Consider the following 17,806-nt stretch of genomic DNA (forward strand, 5'->3'; position numbering starts at 1 on the left):
GCATATATGAGCATAAGGACTTTCATGGGGCTGAGTATTATTTGTTAACCTGCAGTCAAACCATACTGTCGTCAGCAGAGGATATAACAGCGTTGAATCACTTCAAAAAGCTGTTATTCCTTGACAGGAACAAAGATGTTTCTTTCGCTCCTCCATGTGGGGTTTACCATCTGCTATATCAAGGCTGATAACTTGACACCGCCTGGATAAAACGAAGTTTCTAAACTCGATGTCGGGATCGCTATATGCCGCATGGTTCAGTTTGTTTTACACGTCTTAGTGTATGCACATGGATTCTGTTTATTACTTTAGACCCCTAATGCTTTGGGTAGTCTATAAAGAAAATTATAGATATTTCCAACCCACGCTTTATATAATCATCAAGCCAAGATCTCTCTCTATAAAGGCCTCCAAGCTGCCATATTTCCAATATAAACCCAATGAACCCCATAAATTGCTCATAAATCCATATTCCCAGATAAACCCCAAACCCTCCCATCACCCCCTCCCTTCAACCTCAGATACTATCATATCCTCCGACACCCGCCCCTCCACCACATCCTTCAACAAACAAAGCGCCTCCCTAACCGTCGCCCGCCGAACCTCCTCTCTCCCACCCGAAAAATTAAAAGGCCCCCAAGCCCAAACCCTTCTCTCAGAAGCAACCCCAATATAGACCGTCCCAGCCGGTTTATCATCCTGCGGCGTGGGGCCCGCAACACCAGTTGTTCCCACCCCCCACGTCGTCTTATTGTCCCCATGGCTCGTGATTCTCCGAGCACCCTTTGCCATTTGTCGTGCCACCTCAGCATGAATAACACCCTCTTTGGCAATAAGTTGTTCATCCACACCCAAAATCTCTTGTTTCAAGGGCGTTGCGTAGGAGACTACTCCGCCGTGGAACACAGCGCTAGAGCCGGATATGGATGTTATGGCGGCCATGAGACCGCCGCCGGTTAAGGACTCGGCGACTCCGAGGGTTTGGTTGGCTTGTTTTAGGGTTTGGATTATGGTGGTGGCTGTTTCTTCGATTGTGAAGGTTCGGTGTGGGGGGTGGGGGGTGAATATGTCCATTTTGGGAGGTTGGTTGGGGATGGTTTTGAGAGGGGGATGAAGGGGTGTTCTTTTTAAGTCTAGTAACTGTACAGAGGGGAGGATTAGAAGAGGACAGCGTGGATGTGAGAGCTGTTATATGTTGTTGTCTGATGTACAGCCTTGCTTATGTAAATATGGGAGGTGTCTCCGTGGTGTCTTTTATGATTGTTTGTGCTGTTCACGCGTATGTATGCATATGGCCTGGAACATGCTCATTAACGCGTTGAGGGATAGTGGTGGTCTGTCTATATGGCTGCCTAATCAAAGACAAAGACATCTTTTAGCACATTGAGCACTACAAAAATGGAGTGCTGTAGCCTCACCTTACAACCCTTGCAGGCTCCTGGAACAATCTAACCATATTGGATATCTCACAGGGTTTAGTGTCTGATGACCTCCCAAGAACAGACATGCATCCGCATTGCATACCTAGCTGGCACCATGCAAAGAGCTAGGCTACAGCCACATCAATCCCATACTCTGTCTGCTTGGTTATGGATCCTACTATAGACCATTCTGGGAACTATGAGCCTTTGTGTAATGTTCTACTAGATAGATTTTAGGGCCTTGGAAAGTATGTTGAAGTTCTTGAACACATTTCAAAGTGTCGGATTTACCTCAACAAGGACCTTGCATAATTCTGGCATCATAAAGGTCTTATTTCACGAAATCTCACCTAAGAAATAACCTTGCTAAAGGCCTCACAGAGAGTTCCACGAAAAGGGTTTAGTCATGATATATTAGATATAACTATATATTAGAATAAAACATGTTATAGGCCCCGAGCAGGCATTCCAGACATCAGCTACGTATGTAAGACTTTAGGCACTACTTATAACACAGCCTTAGGCAGTCGAAGGTTAAGGCTGTGAGGATCCTACTAGTAGGTAAAAAAGTAAGCCTTTCCTGGTTAGGTGAATGGAGTATAGGATTAGTAGTGTGGTTGTAGCCTGACCGGTAAGGCTGTAGCACCTCCCTAGAAAGAAAAGCCTCTAATAACCCCAAGAGACCTAATTCCAACAACCATAAACAATATATATAATAATAGATAGAAATGATGAAGTTCAAAAAGTTCATCCTGGAATGGAGATGGAGAGTGGTGACACCATGACCATACCCGAATAGGACTAAAAGGGGGTAGAAGGTGACGGCATCCGCATCCAAGCCTACTGCAACAACCATTAATCTTCCCAACAACCACACCACCAAATCCATATCTCCATCCATCCAACAATGGATCCCTCAGAACCCGAAACCTCCCAGCCCCCCATTTTTAACTACATCCTCTCGTTCCTGCTAGTCGGGGTAGCCTGGGGCTTCACAACCCCCTTCATCCGGCGCGCCGCCGCGGACTTCTCCGCCCGCCAGGAACAGCAACAACAATCACCACCCACCGCCACCACCACCACCAACCAACCAGACAACGACAATGATAACGACAATGTCCACCTAACCCCCATCACCGACCCCATCAACACCAACACAAACACCACTAATAATGACGAGAACGAAGAAGAGGAAGAAGACCACACTCTACCCCCAGCCCCAGCCACAGCCACACCCCAACCAGCCTGGATACGCAACCAAACCAGCCCCAAAAGCTGGCTCCGAACAAAACTCACCTCTATCTTCTGGACAGTAATCAATCTTCTTCGCACGCCCGCGTATTCCATTCCCCTGGTGGTGAATCTAACAGGTAGTGTGTGGTTCTTTTTGTTGGTGGGGAAACATGGTATGTTTCTGTTATTTTTACTTATCCTTCCTGGGGGTTGTTTATTACTATCAAGAGAAGGGCGGTTTATATGCAAACATGGACGGGTATTTGCTAACAGGAGTAGAACTATCATTGACCGTTCCCTTGGCAAATTCAAGTGCGTTTCTGTTCACCGTGCTCGGGGAATGGTATGTAGAGCGGAAGGTGATTGAGAAGGAGACATGGTTGGGGATGGGGTTGGTGTTGGGGGGAATTGCGCTTTGTGTGGGTTCGAAGGCTTGAATTTTAGTACTTAAGATTAGGTATGTAGGAGGAATTGGGGGGTAGTGTGTGTTATTATTGTTGTCGAATGGATTGATTGTTGGTTATTTGGCGTAGCTTGTATACGGTTCGGACGGGAAGAAAAAATAAAAAGGAAATTGCTTTGCATCATCCGTGAATCGAACACGGGCCTCATCGATGGCAACGATGAATTCTACCACTAGACCAATGATGCTAGTTGTTGAAATACAAAATAAATTAATGCTATATGACGCATAGCAGTTAGGTAAAAACCGAGTCATGAGCCGGATTATGTAGCAGGATCATGTAAGACCATATATGCATCTGACTATGTTACATACGAGTACTATCTAATCATATCAACAAACACCGGGTATGTGTGTCGCCCGCGTGGATCATGAACCATCATTGCTTGTCGCTTCGTCATCATCATACCATACCGGCCTGCAGCGGTATACTGCCCATCCGTCACCCGTGAGAAACACAGGCATCCAAAACAAACGCCAATAAACTAAACGCCGCGGAACTACATTTCCAATTAGCAGAGCACATTTAGCATAGCATGAGCAACTTACCATTCGCACAGTCAAAAACCACATGGCTCCCATAAACTTGAAGAGTGACAGTCCCGCAACACTCCATAGGACCACCGCCATGTAGATCGTGGCGCGCGTGTTCTCGGTCGAGTCATTGTCAGTGCTGAACTCCTCCAGACCAGCCGCGCTGAGCACCACAGCGGCTAGGGCAAAGTTGCAGAACACCCACACCAGGACGACCGCACTGCGGAATCCCTTGTAATAATCGGCTTGGCGGTCTTCCTCAGACACATTGTTCTCCTCCTTCGGTGGCTTCGTCGCGAATTTGGCCAGCTCCGCCTCATACTGTGCGTTCAGATCCCCATCATCTTGCGGGATGTTCACATCCACCTTGCCGCCCGGTTTCAAGTTGGCCGAGGGCAGCTTCTCCGCCTTGTCGTCACCTTTGGTACCCCACGTGATGTCGTGAGTATTACAGAAGGCGTAGATGTTAAGTACGTTGATGTAGGTCGGCGTGAGCAAAAGGTATTGGATGAACTATACAGCGTCAGGAAGACCAATGCCGCCGGGAGCAGAGTACTCACGGAGGTGAACATGTGCCACGGGTCCAGGAAGAGAAACGATGCAAGGAACCACATGACGTAGGTGGACCCCAGAGACACAATAATAGAGAAGAATTGGTAGTTGGTGAACAAATCAGTGAACGTGAAGCCGTTTTTCTCCACTTGCGACTGTATCGATTTCACTGTCACAAATACCGCAGCGAAGGCTAGGTAGATCATGATTCCGATCCAGAAATAGACCATTGTCATGTAGAACTTGTTCGACCCGCCTGGCCGGTTTCCGAGCGCCAATACAAAGCAAGTAACCAAAGTCGCAAGGTAAAGCCACTCGAACACCACTCCGAGCACTTTACCAACCGTTCCCAGCAGGGAATCATCACCCAGGTACGCCGTGAGGATATGGAAAACTAAAAAGAAATTACCCTGTTTTGGTTAGTCACAGTCCAACTGAATCCGACTGTTTACTTACAATGCCAAACCAAGCAAACAGCATGTTGATGGTCTGGTAGATGAACTCGATGAAGAGCATAAACTTCCGCATGAAGCTATGGTCGCTTCGCCAAATCTGGTAGAAATGGGCAATAGCATACACCGCAGCGAAGAAACTGCCGTTAAGCCAGCGGCGACGCTGTAGAATGAATTCGGCCATCTGGTCTGGGACATCGGTCTCGCCAGTGGACGACTTGACGTATCGGAGCAGCCAGCGACAGTTGCGCTTGGACACAATCTCGAAGCAAAGAATTCGATCCTCTGCCAGGTACATATTCGCCGTGAAAATGCCTGCGTTGGCACCATGCATCTTTTCACCTAGGAAATACCGCTCGAGTGGACCTTGTCCGTTCTTGTCATTCTGCAATGCGACATAACGGTAGGCAGAGAAAGCACCCGGCAGCACCGAGATGAACCCAAATGCAGATTCCAACGGTTTGTCCAAGATGTTGCTAAGCTTGTACTCAAAGTTCTGCCCGGCAACGAGGGGATTAAGCAACTTCTTTCCGTGAGACAACATGACCTTGATTTCACCACAAGCACCTCCGCACATTGGGTCAACATCGAAAGACTTCCAAAGGTGGTAGATTGAATCCTTTCCGGGCCGGGTACCTGCGTCTAAAAGCACACAGATGTTGGGATCCAGCACGCGACCAAATGCTTGGAAGAACCAGCGGTGTGAGTTGATCTTCTTCTGGTTCTTTTCCTTCAAACAGAAGATCATCTGCACGGGCACACCAGTGCGAGGCTTGAGGTGGACTTGGGTCCCCTTCAATTCCAGACCCACCTGTGTGGTGTATTCATAGATGTGTGCCGTGACATCCTTGCCGTTAACCTGCTGCTTCGCAATTCCATCCTGATAGCAACCCAGACCAGCCAGGACAGCACGCGTTCGCGGGTTGATCTTCGCACGACCATCGCTGATGACACAGACCACGATCTTCTTCCATGCGTCTTTGCCCCATGTCTTACTCGACGTCCTCGAGCACATGTATTCGATATTCTTGAACACACCGATCATCGTTCGGGCGAAGAGGAAGTCGTCCTCATTGTACATCGTTACCGCAATGAAAAGCTCCGTATGCCGAGGTTTGGCGAATAGCTTCTGGCGCAGTGTAAACCGCTCCTCGAAGAAATCTGCCGGATCGCATGTGGCTGCAGAATAGCGCATGTGCGTGAACTCATCTCGGCCCGGAGGCTCGGCGTGCGGGACTTGACTGAGCAGTGTTGGTGCAATTGGACAGTCCAGCACGAGGTTACCATTGAAGAGCTGTACTTCCTTGACTGTCTTCCATCGGCGGACCGGCGCCGGACTAGGTGTAGGAGCGATCGTAGGTTCATCTTCATACTCATCGGCATAAGGATCCGGCCCAAATGGGTTGTCGGGCTGCAGGATCGGGACACGATCGTCTGTATATGATTGCTGATGCTCAGGATATTGCCCCAGATCATAGTCTTCGTGCGGGGTTACAGCAGGCTGGTAGGGTTGGGTATAATAGGCATCGTGGTGTGCTTCAGGTTCCACAGAATATTCGTATCCAGGGTAGACTTGAGGTTGGTGCTCTTCGTAGAGTTCGTTGTGACCATAAGAGTTAGGGAGACGTTCAACCGAGTACTAGTCGACGAGCGCGGTCAGTCAGCCTTATCATCCCTCCTAGCTCCAGGGAAATCCTCACAGTTGGTTGTTCTGCTAGCCGATCGCTGGAGGGCATCTCCAAGTGCTCCTGAGGCATATAGGGATTATCCGAAAGTTGATAAGTATGTAACGGGCGCCCCGGTGAAGGGGATCGGGCGTCTAAATGGTGGGGATTCATGATGGGGGAGTGACTGTCTTCCTCCCCATAGGGTTCTCCTACAATCAGCTGTCAGTATAGACGCCCTGTGACGGATGCGCGATTCGAAAAAATAGCAGGGCGACGGTGCCAGCGCAACGGTCAAATGGTCTGCTGCCCTGCGCGCCGATATACGAGCAAATTCCCTTCGAAGGTAAGGCTCGTTCCAGACACTAAGGTTTCAGGAGGGAAATTGATGCGGAGAAGGGATAGATGCGCGACAACTCACGGCCGCGCAATCTGTTTAAAGTAGACAACACACGGACGGAGAAATTATTAAGAACCTACCCAACCGATTATAGGACATGATGGCCGATAGTGCCTCGGGCAGTCAACCGTCCCAATAAACCACGCCCCTTGGAAATTCCTGACCAGGGGAACCGGGCTGGAGATTGCGCCAGGAGTCCCGGTGGAATGTGAACCGGCGAGCGTTCAGGTCGCTGCGATAGCGTGGGAGCTCCGTTGCTGGCGGAAGTTTCAGGATATGATAGGCGAGTCTAGTTTTATGGGGAAAGGAATGTACGGGACAAGAGAGGGGGAGGGTCGATAGTTATTGCGGTAGAATAACTGGAGTCAGTATGTCAGAAACGAGGTCGAACCGATGGTTGCGGAAGACAGCTTTTTTGGACCGTGGCTGTTGGTGCCGGCGGATCGGAATCGCCGTAGCAGCGCCACGAGCAGGAAGGACACTACGCGATGAAAGTAGAAAAGGATGAGGCCCGTTGACCAAGGAACCGCGGGGACGATCAATGACGGCAAGCAGACTGGGATAGATTGAAGACGGCGGAAGGGCCAAAGTACGAATCAGAAGGGCGTCGGAGAGGATCAGCAGCAGGCCTAACCATCGCGGACAAGGCTAGTCAGGTGGGTTCACCATCTTACTTTCCTCCATTGGGCCATCCAGCCCGAGTCGGGGTCATAACAAACAGGACGAGAACTCCACTGCGCGATAACAAGGCCGATTCTACAGGCACCCACGGGGAACACAATCATTGTCTAGCTAGTATGTACTATTCATGAATGCGCTACCTCATCGCGGATACCCAGTTTTTACAATAAGGACAATTAATGGTGTCTTCACCCACCCGGAGTGATTTTCCTCCCCTGAAACAATCCCGCCCAGCCGTCCATGGGTAGAAGTTGTGCAACGCCATGGCTCGCCCAGACTCCACTTCATCACTGGGCCAACAGCTGGTCAGCCTTCCTTGCTCACAGCCACCCGCTGTGCGGCGGTGTCCTGAGGCACGTTAGACAGCGGGGTGACTGGTCGCATCAATCATTCGTGTTCTTTTTATATCCTCTAGGCAGCTTACCTAGCTGTCTCCTCAGATACGCCCCATTGGAGCGAAAAAGCAGTTGCCTGTCTGCATCGGGCCATCTCCCCGGGGGACGTCATATTGCGGAGGATACTACTGGGAATAGCATGGACCACTCCGGGTATAGTACGGATCTTAACTGCTAAGAGGACATCGCATAGGAACAATTACAATTCTTTGCCCCCTACTGCAGACGTTGCTCCACTAATTGATGACAGATAGCTGCCTAGATTGTTCCTCGGGCTCGTACTCCGTATCGGTTGCCCCATCAGGCTGACTCGACCTATAACGGGAACTAGAGCCACGTCCTGGAAAGAAGAGTGGCGCAAGTCAATCCTTCAGTCGGACACATGGCAAATCCTCTACAATTCTAATTTCTCGGTCCTCAAGTCTATGAGACTTTGTAACATGCAAGTCCACCTCAACTCCAAGGTGTGCTCGCAACCTTGTTAAGCGGACTGGTTTCAGCACCATCTATATAACCTTCAGCAAGCAGTCCACGATAGGTCTGATTATAATCTAACGCGCATTAGTCTGCATATGCATAGAGTACTACACACAGAGAATAAGGAAAGGCAAAGAAAGAGTTGATCTGGAAAACTTCTGTGTCACAACCCAGGGTCACTATGTGTGAATGCCACATAAATCAGGCAAGAGCTACGCCGTACCGCCCTCCGCTATCGATAAAGATTCTGCAACTGTCCACTTGATCAACCATCAATCTCTCGTTCGCATTCGCTGAGCGCATTCCTCAATAGATTTATAGATTTGAAAAGGCTATTCAAGAACACAACCATAATGACCATTACAAAGACTACCCCCGCTGGCCGGCAAGTCAATGTCCTCTTCGTTTGCCTCGGCAATATCTGTACGCCCCTTCCCACCCCGCACTTAGCACACCTCAAGCTGACCCAACCCAAAAGGTCGTTCTCCCATGGCAGAAGGTGTCTTCCGAAATGTAGCCTCCTCACATTCTTTGATCAAAGAAATCGACTCGGCCGGAACAGGTGCCTACCACGCCGGCGAATCCCCGGATTCCCGTACCATGTCCACGCTCCGCCGCCACAACGTCACAAATTACGAGCATGCCGCCCGCAAAGTCACCAAGCAGGATTTCCTCGATTTTGACTATCTTCTTGCGATGGACAAATATAATTTACGCGATCTGTTGGATGTTCGCGAGTCAGTTCTGGCATCTATGAATAAGTCCGTGCCCGCGTCGCGTGGCACGAAGAGCACTCGAGCAGCGACTGCGGCATCCTTTGCGGCAAGCGGGGAGGCGGGCGCCAAGGTAGCAGAGGTGCGCCTGTTTGGTGACTTTGGTGCCGGCGGTGTCTTGCATGAACGAGTTGGAGGTGGTGAGGTTGTTCAGGATCCGTACTATGGCGGTGTCAATGGTTTTGAGGAGGTGTACCAACAGGTGGTGCGGTTTTCTAAGAGCTTCTTGGATTATCTGGAAAACCATCAGGGCTCTGAGTCGGAAGACTAGACAGGTGGGGGCCATAGACTTTGGCATTCACAGAATGCCCCGTTCGCTAAAGGTATATGGGCGTGTCTGGTTGAAGATAGTACCCTGTGGTTTTATGCCTACTTAAACCCAGTGAGCAGACTTGTTACGCATCGTATCAAGGAGTAGAAACTCTCTTAGAAGACGCTTTAAGCGTGAGCATCGAATGTATATAATACAATAAAATACAGTATGTCGGACATGTCAGCAGTGGTGTCTCGCCTGGGAGCAGTAAACCAAGATTTTACAAGAATTTTTGGCTGTATCGTGACAAATATCTCGAAGATGGCTTATTGATGTTCATACCCGCTCGCTGATCTTGATGGCTGCCTTGCATCCGTAGCGGATGACGTTGACCAGCGGATCGTATGGACGGGCTTCCTTCGCATCGTTTTCAACAGCATGGTCCAGATGCTCCAGCTCCTCATCGCGAATCCGTCGGAAAGTCACCAGCATTTCCTCAAGTTCCTCATCAAGCTCTTCACCCCGGCTTTCGGCCTCCGCCTTCCAAGACAATATTTCCCGCACTTGATCGTTATAGTGCGATCCAATCTCTGTTTCCACGGCTTCCGTGCAGGCCATAGCTGCCTCGCGTCCCATCACACCGGTCGACCAGCCCAGAAATGTCGCTGCAACTTCCCATACCGGGTACATAGCCGTCGGTCGCACTCGATGTTTCGCAATGAGATGGTTGAAGGTATTGAAGTGTCCGACCTCCTGATCATACATGTGTTTCATCAATGGCCGTAGGTGAGGATGAGAACGCACGACTTGTGGTGTCTGCGCGGTGTAGATTAAGGTGGCTGCTAGCTCGCCGGCCTGGTTGACACGGAGGGCTCTGTCGAGGAACTCGCGTTGTTTCTGGTTAAGAACATACTTTGGCTTTGACGACCCATAAGTCTGCTGTGATGTGCTGGGGTTCGCTCTGGACTGCTGCGTAGCCATATAGCTGTATTGGCGACGGGTTTGTAGCGTGGAAGGCGCGAGGAAGTCAAGGACTGCGGGAAGTGTTGGCCGGAGTGAAGCGGTGATCGGACCCCTCCGGAGCAAACCGAGGGCTTTCATGTTGTGGGAAACGCTGAATTTACAGACTGGATGCTGCTCCAAGGCTCAAGGGTCAATTTTTAGGCCGGGGAGGATTTCAAGATGCTGCCATGAGTTCCGAGGTGGTCCAACATGATCGATAAGCCGCAGCCGCGCGCTTACACGCCTTGGCACGCCATCCCTGGACCGGAACGTCATGAACGAGCCTCGAGAATCGCTCCAATCGCTTCTTTTCGCTTCCCGGTTCTGCTTTCACTTCACTCACCACTTTCGCCTTAACACACCACCCAGACAACATCTTTCACCCTTTCGCCTCCACTGTCCTCCGCTCAATAGCGCGACACTATATACGACAATTTCTGCCAGTGTATTGCACTTTTTGTATGCAGCAAGCTTGTCCGATTCGCTACCCTCTGGCCACCTAACACCTTTTTTCACTCGGCGCGACTGCGGCCCAGGTGGCACCTGTTCCTGTTGATTGGAAGTCACCTATCCTTCTGTTAGCAGTTTCCTTCTTGAGCAGCTTAGCGCCGCTTCCCTTACCGCTCGTGTTATTCAGTACCTGATATCCAAGGCAACCTCAGCCATTATTCACTATGGCTGACGACCTCGACGCCGAGCTCCTCGCTCTTGCGGGAGATTCCTCTGACGAGGAGGCATCCCCCGCCTCTAAGGAGAGAGTCACATCTCCCACTCGTTCATCCTCCCCCCAGTCTCCAAACACATCAACAACCATGGGTCGCAAAGGTACTGCTAGGCCCGTCAAACGAGGCCGGAAGTCGCGAAGAAACGATGAGGAGGATGGAGAAATGTATGTTTGATTTGCTGTGTCTCTGTGGCACCACAACTGGTCTTTACTACAGCGTCAGGGCTTGACTGACACTTAACTCTCATTAGATCAGCTGCTGAGTCGCTCGACTCTGCTAGCATGTCTGAATCAGACTCTGGATCAGATTCGGAAGGCTCTGCCCCAGAAGCTGAAGACGAAGGCCCTATATTCCCTTACGAGAAACTCTACTATTCGGTTAAGGACAAAGAGGAGATTATGGCGATGCCCGAGATCCAACGGGAACAGATCCTCTCTGAGCGTGCGCAACAGGTCGATCGCCACAACCAGGACCTCGCACTTCGTCGCCTTTTAGCCTCCCGTGAACGCGAAGAAGCTCGCAAGGCGAAGAAGAACAAACGCAAGGCCAGTGTGGCAAACCTGGATGAGGGCAACCGCAAGAGTTCGCGACAGAAGATGACGCTTGGTGGCCGGAAAGTCGGAGAAACTTCAGATGCCATCGAGGCCTACAAGCGCCAACGAGAGCAGAAGGGCAAACGCGATGAGCTCCGCCGCCGTGAACCAGTCAAGGATCAGAAGGCACGTTCTCGAGATGACAGGATCTCCGACGAAGATGCAGAGGGCGAGAGTGAAGTCGAGTGGGATGATCGGGAACGCTCCCCATCGCTGCCTAAAGACGATCCACCTGTCGAACTTAGGGACATTCAGCGTGCTCGTGTGGGACGAACTAATTTCGCCCAAGTCTGCTTCTACCCAGGATTCGATGACGCGATCTCCGGATGCTATGCCCGTGTCAATATAGGCCCGAACCGTGAAACCGGCCAAAATGAATACCGCCTTTGCTTGATTAAGAGTAAGACACCGTCCCTGTGGTCGTATTGGAAGCTTCCATCGCTAATGTCTGTAGGATTCACTGAGGGGAAGCCTTATGCTATGGAAGGGCAAAACGGCAGGTCGTTTGTAACGAACCAGTATGCTGTCCTGGCACATGGAAAGGCTGAGCGCGAGTTTCCCTTCGTCGCTTGCTCCGACTCCCCGTTCACAGAGGTATACTGCCATCCAAGTGTCTTCTTTGACATTATACTGATGTCTTGTAGGCAGAATTCAATCGGTATCGTCAAACCATGGCCGTCGAAGACTGCAAGATGGCCACGAGGTCGGCGGCGGCCAACAAGGTAACGGATATTAACCGCTTACTCAATCACAAGTTCACAAATGAGGAATTGAATGAGAAGTTACGCAAGCAAGGCTCGTTGGATACCAAGTCTAAGTTCTTCAGACGCGTGGAAACGGAAAAGCAACTGAAGCTTGCTAGAGCAGCTGGTGATGATGCGGAAGCTGAGAGATTGGAGGGTGAACTAGCTAGCATGTCGACACCGAAAGTTGCCCTTAACACTGGTGTCTCCAAGCCACGTGCGGACAAGCCGTCTGAGCATGAACGTCTTGCTGAACTGAACCTGCGCAACCAGAAGCTCAACTACGAGAACGTGCGTCGTGCGCAACTGGAAGAGCGCAAGGCAAGTCGTAAAGCAGCAGCAGCAGTTGCTCGTGGAGAAGCCACCCTCAATCCGTTTATGCGCGTCAGAACCCAAGCGAGGACTCATTACGACGTCAATGGAAACGGTTCGACACCGAAGCCGGACAGTAACGCTAGTCAGGATAACACTGCTTCTGAGACACCATCTAAAGCAAGTACCCCTGCCCGCAGCGCCACCCCCGCGAGCACTCAAAAGAGAACCAGCAAAGGTGGCGTTGCGTCCATCAGGCACCGGAACATGGATGATGAGAACATTGCGGCCTTGGATCTGGAGCTCGATATCGAGATTTGATCATAGGGAAGTACGATTCTGGACACAGTTCCAATAGCATCATACACACAGCATATGCGTTCTAGCCGACGGCTTCTGATGGAAACGGCACGATTTTGTTCTTCGGGAAGCATTTGAGACAGCGTCGGTTTGTATTTCATATGGGGCGGTGTTAATTGGCGTAACGAGACACATCCTGGGGCGCTGCATCATAAAGAATAAAGCAGTTTTATTCTCTTCCAGCATTCGGTTCTATAAACTGTACCCTTTCCGCTCGGACTACTCCGTACTATCTCCACACTTCCCAAACAAGTCTTCGTCGATAGCGAGGCTTATCGCCAGATCACGTGTGATAGCAACGCGCGCGCGGCGCGTCCGACAACCCCGTAGATTCTCCGCCATTCCTGGACTTCCACAGTGGACCTGCACTCCCACCACCGTGGGTATCTTGCGATTGACCTCAAGCCTCTCATGAACTTTTAGCAATGTCCCATACTCTCAAATAATAACGATCTTATTTTGATATCCGACCCACAACAATAATGTCATCCACCCCCTCTACGCCGCGAACGACGCGCACCGCGTCTCGCGCCAATTCACCAGAGATGCTCACGCCTGGACGAAAAATCAAGGCCATGCTAGCGGCCTTCGACAGTGACTCAGATGTCGACAATGAAGTCACGACATCCAAACCAGACCGATCCACTACCACACTCAGCAACGCGCTGAAAAACAGCACTATTTCTACTCGCCCTACAACCACACTCGAGTCAGACGGGGATGATGACGAGGACGACATTGTCATGCCCAAAGGCCGCATGGCTGCTCGCCTGCAGGCTCAGGCTCAGAATCAGAATTCTAGCGCGTCGACTCCCGGGCAGACGGCTTTCGAACGGGTCTCAAAGACACTTCGAACGGAGAAGCAAGACGCGGACCGTGACGCGGTGATGGATGATGCTGACGATTCTAATGATGATCTTCCTGCGGCTGGTCCGGGGAGGAGAGGCAGAAAAGCTGTCGCGAGTATGAATCCGAGAATTGAACAAAATGAGTCGGATCGGTCGCCTTCTCCGGCGAGGTCTGACTCTCCCTTGTTCGTGTCGTCTCCGATGAGAGAGCGGGATGATGCTGAAAGCCAGGCAGGATCGGGAGATGATATCGCACAGCCGAAGGCTAATTCTCGGTTCCTGGCGCTTGTTGCCCAGAAACGCAAGGAGCGTGAGGAGAAGGAGAAAGCCGAGGCTGAGAAAAGAGCAGCAAGAGCGAAGCAACATGAACAGTTCAGCTCACAAATTCATTCTGGTAGTGAGAGTGAGGGTGAGAATGGCTCTGGACGAAAATTGACGCAACAAGCGCGTCCAGCTAGAAAAGCCAGCAAGAAGGCCCTTGAGGAGATGAATCGTGAGACGCAGCGGATGAGCCGGAATATGCAGCTAGCGCATCAGGCACAGACGAAGAAGAAGATCACGAAAGAAAGCTTTTTCGCTCGGTTCAAATCCAAACAATCAGTGGAGCAGACTGTGCCTGGTCCGTCAGGAGAAAACTCATCCACTACGGCCGGCTCTTTGAACTCATCTGATGTCGAGGCGCAAAAGGACAAAGAGACACCGCGTACGTCACCTGTTCTGGGTCCAGCTGGTAAGGCATCTGGTCAAGACATCAGCAAGGAAACTGAGATTGCGGAGATTGAGGAGTTCCCTACCTTGGAGGAGATCCTTGCGAACCCGCGCCCGCAGCCTGAGCAACCTGTCGTTGTGAGGATGGAAATTGATGAGGCCACCACGCAGCCTGAAAAGGTATCATCCAAGAAGACCAGGAGAGAATTAACTGTTCCGCCCGTTCGCGTTCGTCTCACGCGGGAAGAGGTCGCCCGGCAACAGAAGGACGACTCGGATAGTGAGCTGGAGATCGTCACATCTCCTGCCAAGGCCAGACGCATTGCAGCGTTTGAAAACGTCCCAGCCAGGAAGGTTCAGGAATCAGCTTCCTTGATCAAGCTGAAAGCCCTTGCGCACCTTACATCCCCCACAAGGAAATCCACCATGAACCCCGCTCAGTTGTCAGCTACTGTACTATTCAAGGCGAGGCAGCAAGCTGCAAAGGAAAGACAGGATAGGATCCAGGAACTCAGGGCCAAGGGTGTTCATATCGAAACCGCCGAAGAGCGCGCTGCTATGGAGGACGAACTGGAAAATCTGGTGGAGAAGGCACGGAAAGAGGCTGAGGATATCGCAAAGATGGAAAGAAAAGCATTCAAAGGCAACGACGAAGACGATGATAATGATTGGGACTATTCTGGCTCAGAAGAAGAGGCCGATGAAGAAAACGAGAATGAGGACGAGGAAGAGAATGCAGAATCCAAGCCTGCCGCAGAACAGGGGCTTATCGACTCTGAAGCTGGTGAGAGCGATGAGTCAGAAGACGATCAGACGGAAGTTATGTCGGTCGATGAGGATGTGCCAACGCAACGACGAAAGCGACCTACCAGGACAGTTATTGACGATGACGACGACGATGACGATGAGACAGAGCCAAAAACCCCTGCGAAATCCGTTGTGACTCCCACAACACGTTCTGTTGAACGGCCGCATCTCCCCACCCAGAGCTCAAGCAACCTGATGAGCTTGACGCAGGCCTTCGCAGGCACAATAGCTGGCAGCCATCAAGATAACGAAGGAGGCAGCTCTACAATCCCTCATTCTCTCCCTGAACCGGGCCTCGACCGTCAAGAATCCGACTCGCAGATGATCATCAAAGACAGCCAGGAGTCAAGGACAGAGTCTGCCGATTTGCTAGCAGGATATGCCCAATCTGATGCACGAATTTCCGAGTCCCCTGCTCCGCGCTCTACCCAGCCTTCACAAGTCCCAGATCCCACCCAAGATGCCGGCTTCGTGTTCTCGCCCTTTGATCCTTCCAAGCGGTTCCTCGGCACCCCTCAGTCTACCATTGAGACGGTTGTTGTCAACCGAGACGACCACGATAGCTCCCCCGCCCCCTCTCGGAGGATGAAGCAGCTCAAGCGCGGACGAATTGCCGACCTCTCCATGATCGAAGAGCAAGAGGAAGGCGAAGGAGAGGGGAGAGGGGACTTTGAGATCGACGCCAGCGTCTTCAATATTATGAAGAAGGTATCGAAGAAGCCTGCTGTGCCCTTTGACCGCAACAAGAGCAAGGCCAAGGATATCGTCGAAGAAGCCGCCGAGGAGTCAGACGACGAATACGCCGGGTTGGGAGGCGCCAGCGACGAGGACGAAGATGCGGAAAACGCCTACGACAGACAAATGATCAACGACAATAGCGGTGAAACAGTTGATGAGAAGCAGCTGGCTGCTCTGAACGCGTAAGCTCCCCATTCTTCTAACCATATGCAACCATCTCATACTAACAACACAACCACCCAGCCTCCACCAACGCAACGCGGATGAAAAACAAGTCGCCAAACTGCTGAAAGACATCACAACCGGTGCCCTCCGTCGCCGACGCAACGCAGACGACGAATTCGACCTCGATGACTCGGACGATGAACTCCTCGCCCGCCGTCGCGAGAAACAACGCGAGTTCGCCCGCATGCGCAAAGCCCTCCTGGCCGACGAGAAGATCGGAGAAATCGCCGAAAACCCCAAGAAGGCCGCCTTCTTCCGCGCCGTCGAAGACCGTGACGATGACGATGATGACATTGGTTTTGAGTTCCTCGACGATGAGCAGCAGCAGCAAGACTCGACACAAACCGACGACCAACCCTCCCAAGACACTGCCGCACCTCAACCTCGCCCCAACACAACCACCACCGCCATCAACACAAGAAAACGCCCTCTGGAGCCCACCTCCGAGGAAACCTACAACCGCCCACCCCCTCACCTCCGGCGCAAACCCGCCAGCGCCATGTCCAAGAAACCCGCCACGCTCGCCGAAATCCGCGAGACACTCTCCTTCCTCACCGAAACCCACGACTACGATTCCTTCCACGAGGACGCCTCCATGGAGGACGCCCCCGACCACGACGAAGACGAAGACGAAGACAGCCGAACCCCAGAATTCGAACAAGACCCCGACCAACAAGAACAAATCCTCCCTCCATCCCAACGCCTCCACCCCCGCCGCACCCGCGGCCCCGTCGTCGACCGTCTCGCCCTCCTCCGCCAAGCCTCTTCCAACTCCGCCACCTCCGCCTCCAACAGCACCGGAAACCGTCTAGCGTTCCACTCGGGCTCCGGCTCCGCGGACGGAACCGGCTTCACCCGTCCACCTTTACTCCGGAAGACCACTACCGGCTCTACCTCATCTGCAACTAGCTCGACGATATCATCTAGGGCTAAGTCCAGACAGTCGAGCACCACCTCGTCAGTGAGTACCGGGGGAGGAAGTGGAAGTGCAGGTGCAGGAGGGAAAAAGGGCGCGGTGAATTACTATACTGCGGCGCGGGAACAGGAACGGGAGAGACAGTTGCGGATGAAGGAGAGAGGAAGCAATGGAGGAAGGATTTCTGCGTTGTTAGATAAACATGCTAAGAATCGGTTGGGGGAGTTGGGTGGCAAGGGGCAATGGGAGTAAGTTGGCTGGTTTATCTCGGTCCTCAGTAGAGGGTTCCATTTGGCGTTTATTACTTTATGACTGGTTTGCTTGGGTCACGGGGTATGTGAATCTGGAGGCGTCCTATGGGTTTGTTTTGGGAAGCCTATAGGGGATAAGGCTGGGCGTTAGGGTTTGATGTCTCGGCGTAGACTAATCTGGTCTAATCATCTATCCGTCAATGATGTATATTTCTGTTTGAGGACAAAATTCGGCTTGCACTAAACATGGTCATATGATCAATGTGATAACTTGAAATCA

At 51.6% G+C, this 17,806-nt stretch overlaps 7 protein-coding genes and 1 non-coding gene across 8 annotated transcripts; 4 read left to right on the top strand and 4 right to left on the bottom strand.

Annotated features, from left to right (window-relative positions):
* Positions 1–498: 498 nt before the first annotated feature.
* On the bottom strand, positions 499–1,150 carry BO94DRAFT_619657 (CinA family protein; the record flags this gene model as incomplete). The annotated part of the gene is made up of 1 exon (XM_025616880.1): positions 499–1,150. The coding sequence occupies exon 1, from the start codon at positions 1,072–1,074 to the stop codon at positions 499–501; it is 576 nt and encodes a 191-aa protein (XP_025473309.1). The 5' UTR covers positions 1,075–1,150.
* A 1,123-nt stretch (positions 1,151–2,273) lies between these two features.
* On the top strand, positions 2,274–3,239 carry BO94DRAFT_529916 (uncharacterized protein). Its single transcript, XM_025610553.1, has 2 exons — positions 2,274–2,827; positions 2,934–3,239. Exons 1-2 carry the CDS (start codon positions 2,329–2,331, stop codon positions 3,089–3,091), a joined length of 657 nt encoding a protein of 218 aa, XP_025473310.1. The 5' UTR covers positions 2,274–2,328; the 3' UTR covers positions 3,092–3,239.
* On the bottom strand, positions 3,235–3,305 carry BO94DRAFT_t29. The gene has a single exon. It is a non-coding gene; the product is annotated as a tRNA-Gly (tRNA).
* Positions 3,306–3,374: 69 nt separating this feature from the next.
* On the bottom strand, positions 3,375–7,281 carry chsA (chitin synthase class I). Its single transcript, XM_025608859.1, has 6 exons — positions 6,800–7,281; positions 6,356–6,531; positions 4,660–6,294; positions 4,212–4,613; positions 3,667–4,164; positions 3,375–3,617 (listed from the first exon to the last, which is right to left on the bottom strand). Exons 1-6 carry the CDS (start codon positions 6,816–6,818, stop codon positions 3,603–3,605), a joined length of 2,745 nt encoding a protein of 914 aa, XP_025473311.1. The 5' UTR covers positions 6,819–7,281; the 3' UTR covers positions 3,375–3,602.
* Positions 7,282–8,180: 899 nt separating this feature from the next.
* Positions 8,181–9,535, top strand: ltpA (tyrosine protein phosphatase LTP1). Its single transcript, XM_025608860.1, has 3 exons — positions 8,181–8,259; positions 8,361–8,695; positions 8,751–9,535. Exons 2-3 carry the CDS (start codon positions 8,626–8,628, stop codon positions 9,314–9,316), a joined length of 636 nt encoding a protein of 211 aa, XP_025473312.1. The 5' UTR covers positions 8,181–8,259; positions 8,361–8,625; the 3' UTR covers positions 9,317–9,535.
* On the bottom strand, positions 9,477–10,467 carry BO94DRAFT_529919 (demethoxyubiquinone hydroxylase family protein). Its single transcript, XM_025610554.1, has one exon. It carries the CDS (start codon positions 10,397–10,399, stop codon positions 9,635–9,637), a length of 765 nt encoding a protein of 254 aa, XP_025473313.1. The 5' UTR covers positions 10,400–10,467; the 3' UTR covers positions 9,477–9,634.
* Positions 10,468–10,633: 166 nt separating this feature from the next.
* BO94DRAFT_529920 (RNA polymerase-associated protein) lies at positions 10,634–13,216 on the top strand. Its single transcript, XM_025610555.1, has 4 exons — positions 10,634–11,189; positions 11,276–12,018; positions 12,073–12,212; positions 12,263–13,216. The coding sequence occupies exons 1-4, from the start codon at positions 10,975–10,977 to the stop codon at positions 12,992–12,994; spliced, it is 1,830 nt and encodes a 609-aa protein (XP_025473314.1). The 5' UTR covers positions 10,634–10,974; the 3' UTR covers positions 12,995–13,216.
* A 204-nt stretch (positions 13,217–13,420) lies between these two features.
* On the top strand, positions 13,421–17,748 carry BO94DRAFT_481446 (uncharacterized protein). Its single transcript, XM_025608861.1, has 2 exons — positions 13,421–16,316; positions 16,378–17,748. Exons 1-2 carry the CDS (start codon positions 13,516–13,518, stop codon positions 17,525–17,527), a joined length of 3,951 nt encoding a protein of 1,316 aa, XP_025473315.1. The 5' UTR covers positions 13,421–13,515; the 3' UTR covers positions 17,528–17,748.
* Positions 17,749–17,806: the final 58 nt, after the last annotated feature.

Source organism: Aspergillus sclerotioniger (genome assembly GCF_003184525.1).
Source record: "Aspergillus sclerotioniger CBS 115572 chromosome Unknown BO94scaffold_1, whole genome shotgun sequence".
In the NCBI taxonomy this organism is placed as follows: Eukaryota; Fungi; Ascomycota; class Eurotiomycetes; order Eurotiales; family Aspergillaceae; genus Aspergillus; species Aspergillus sclerotioniger.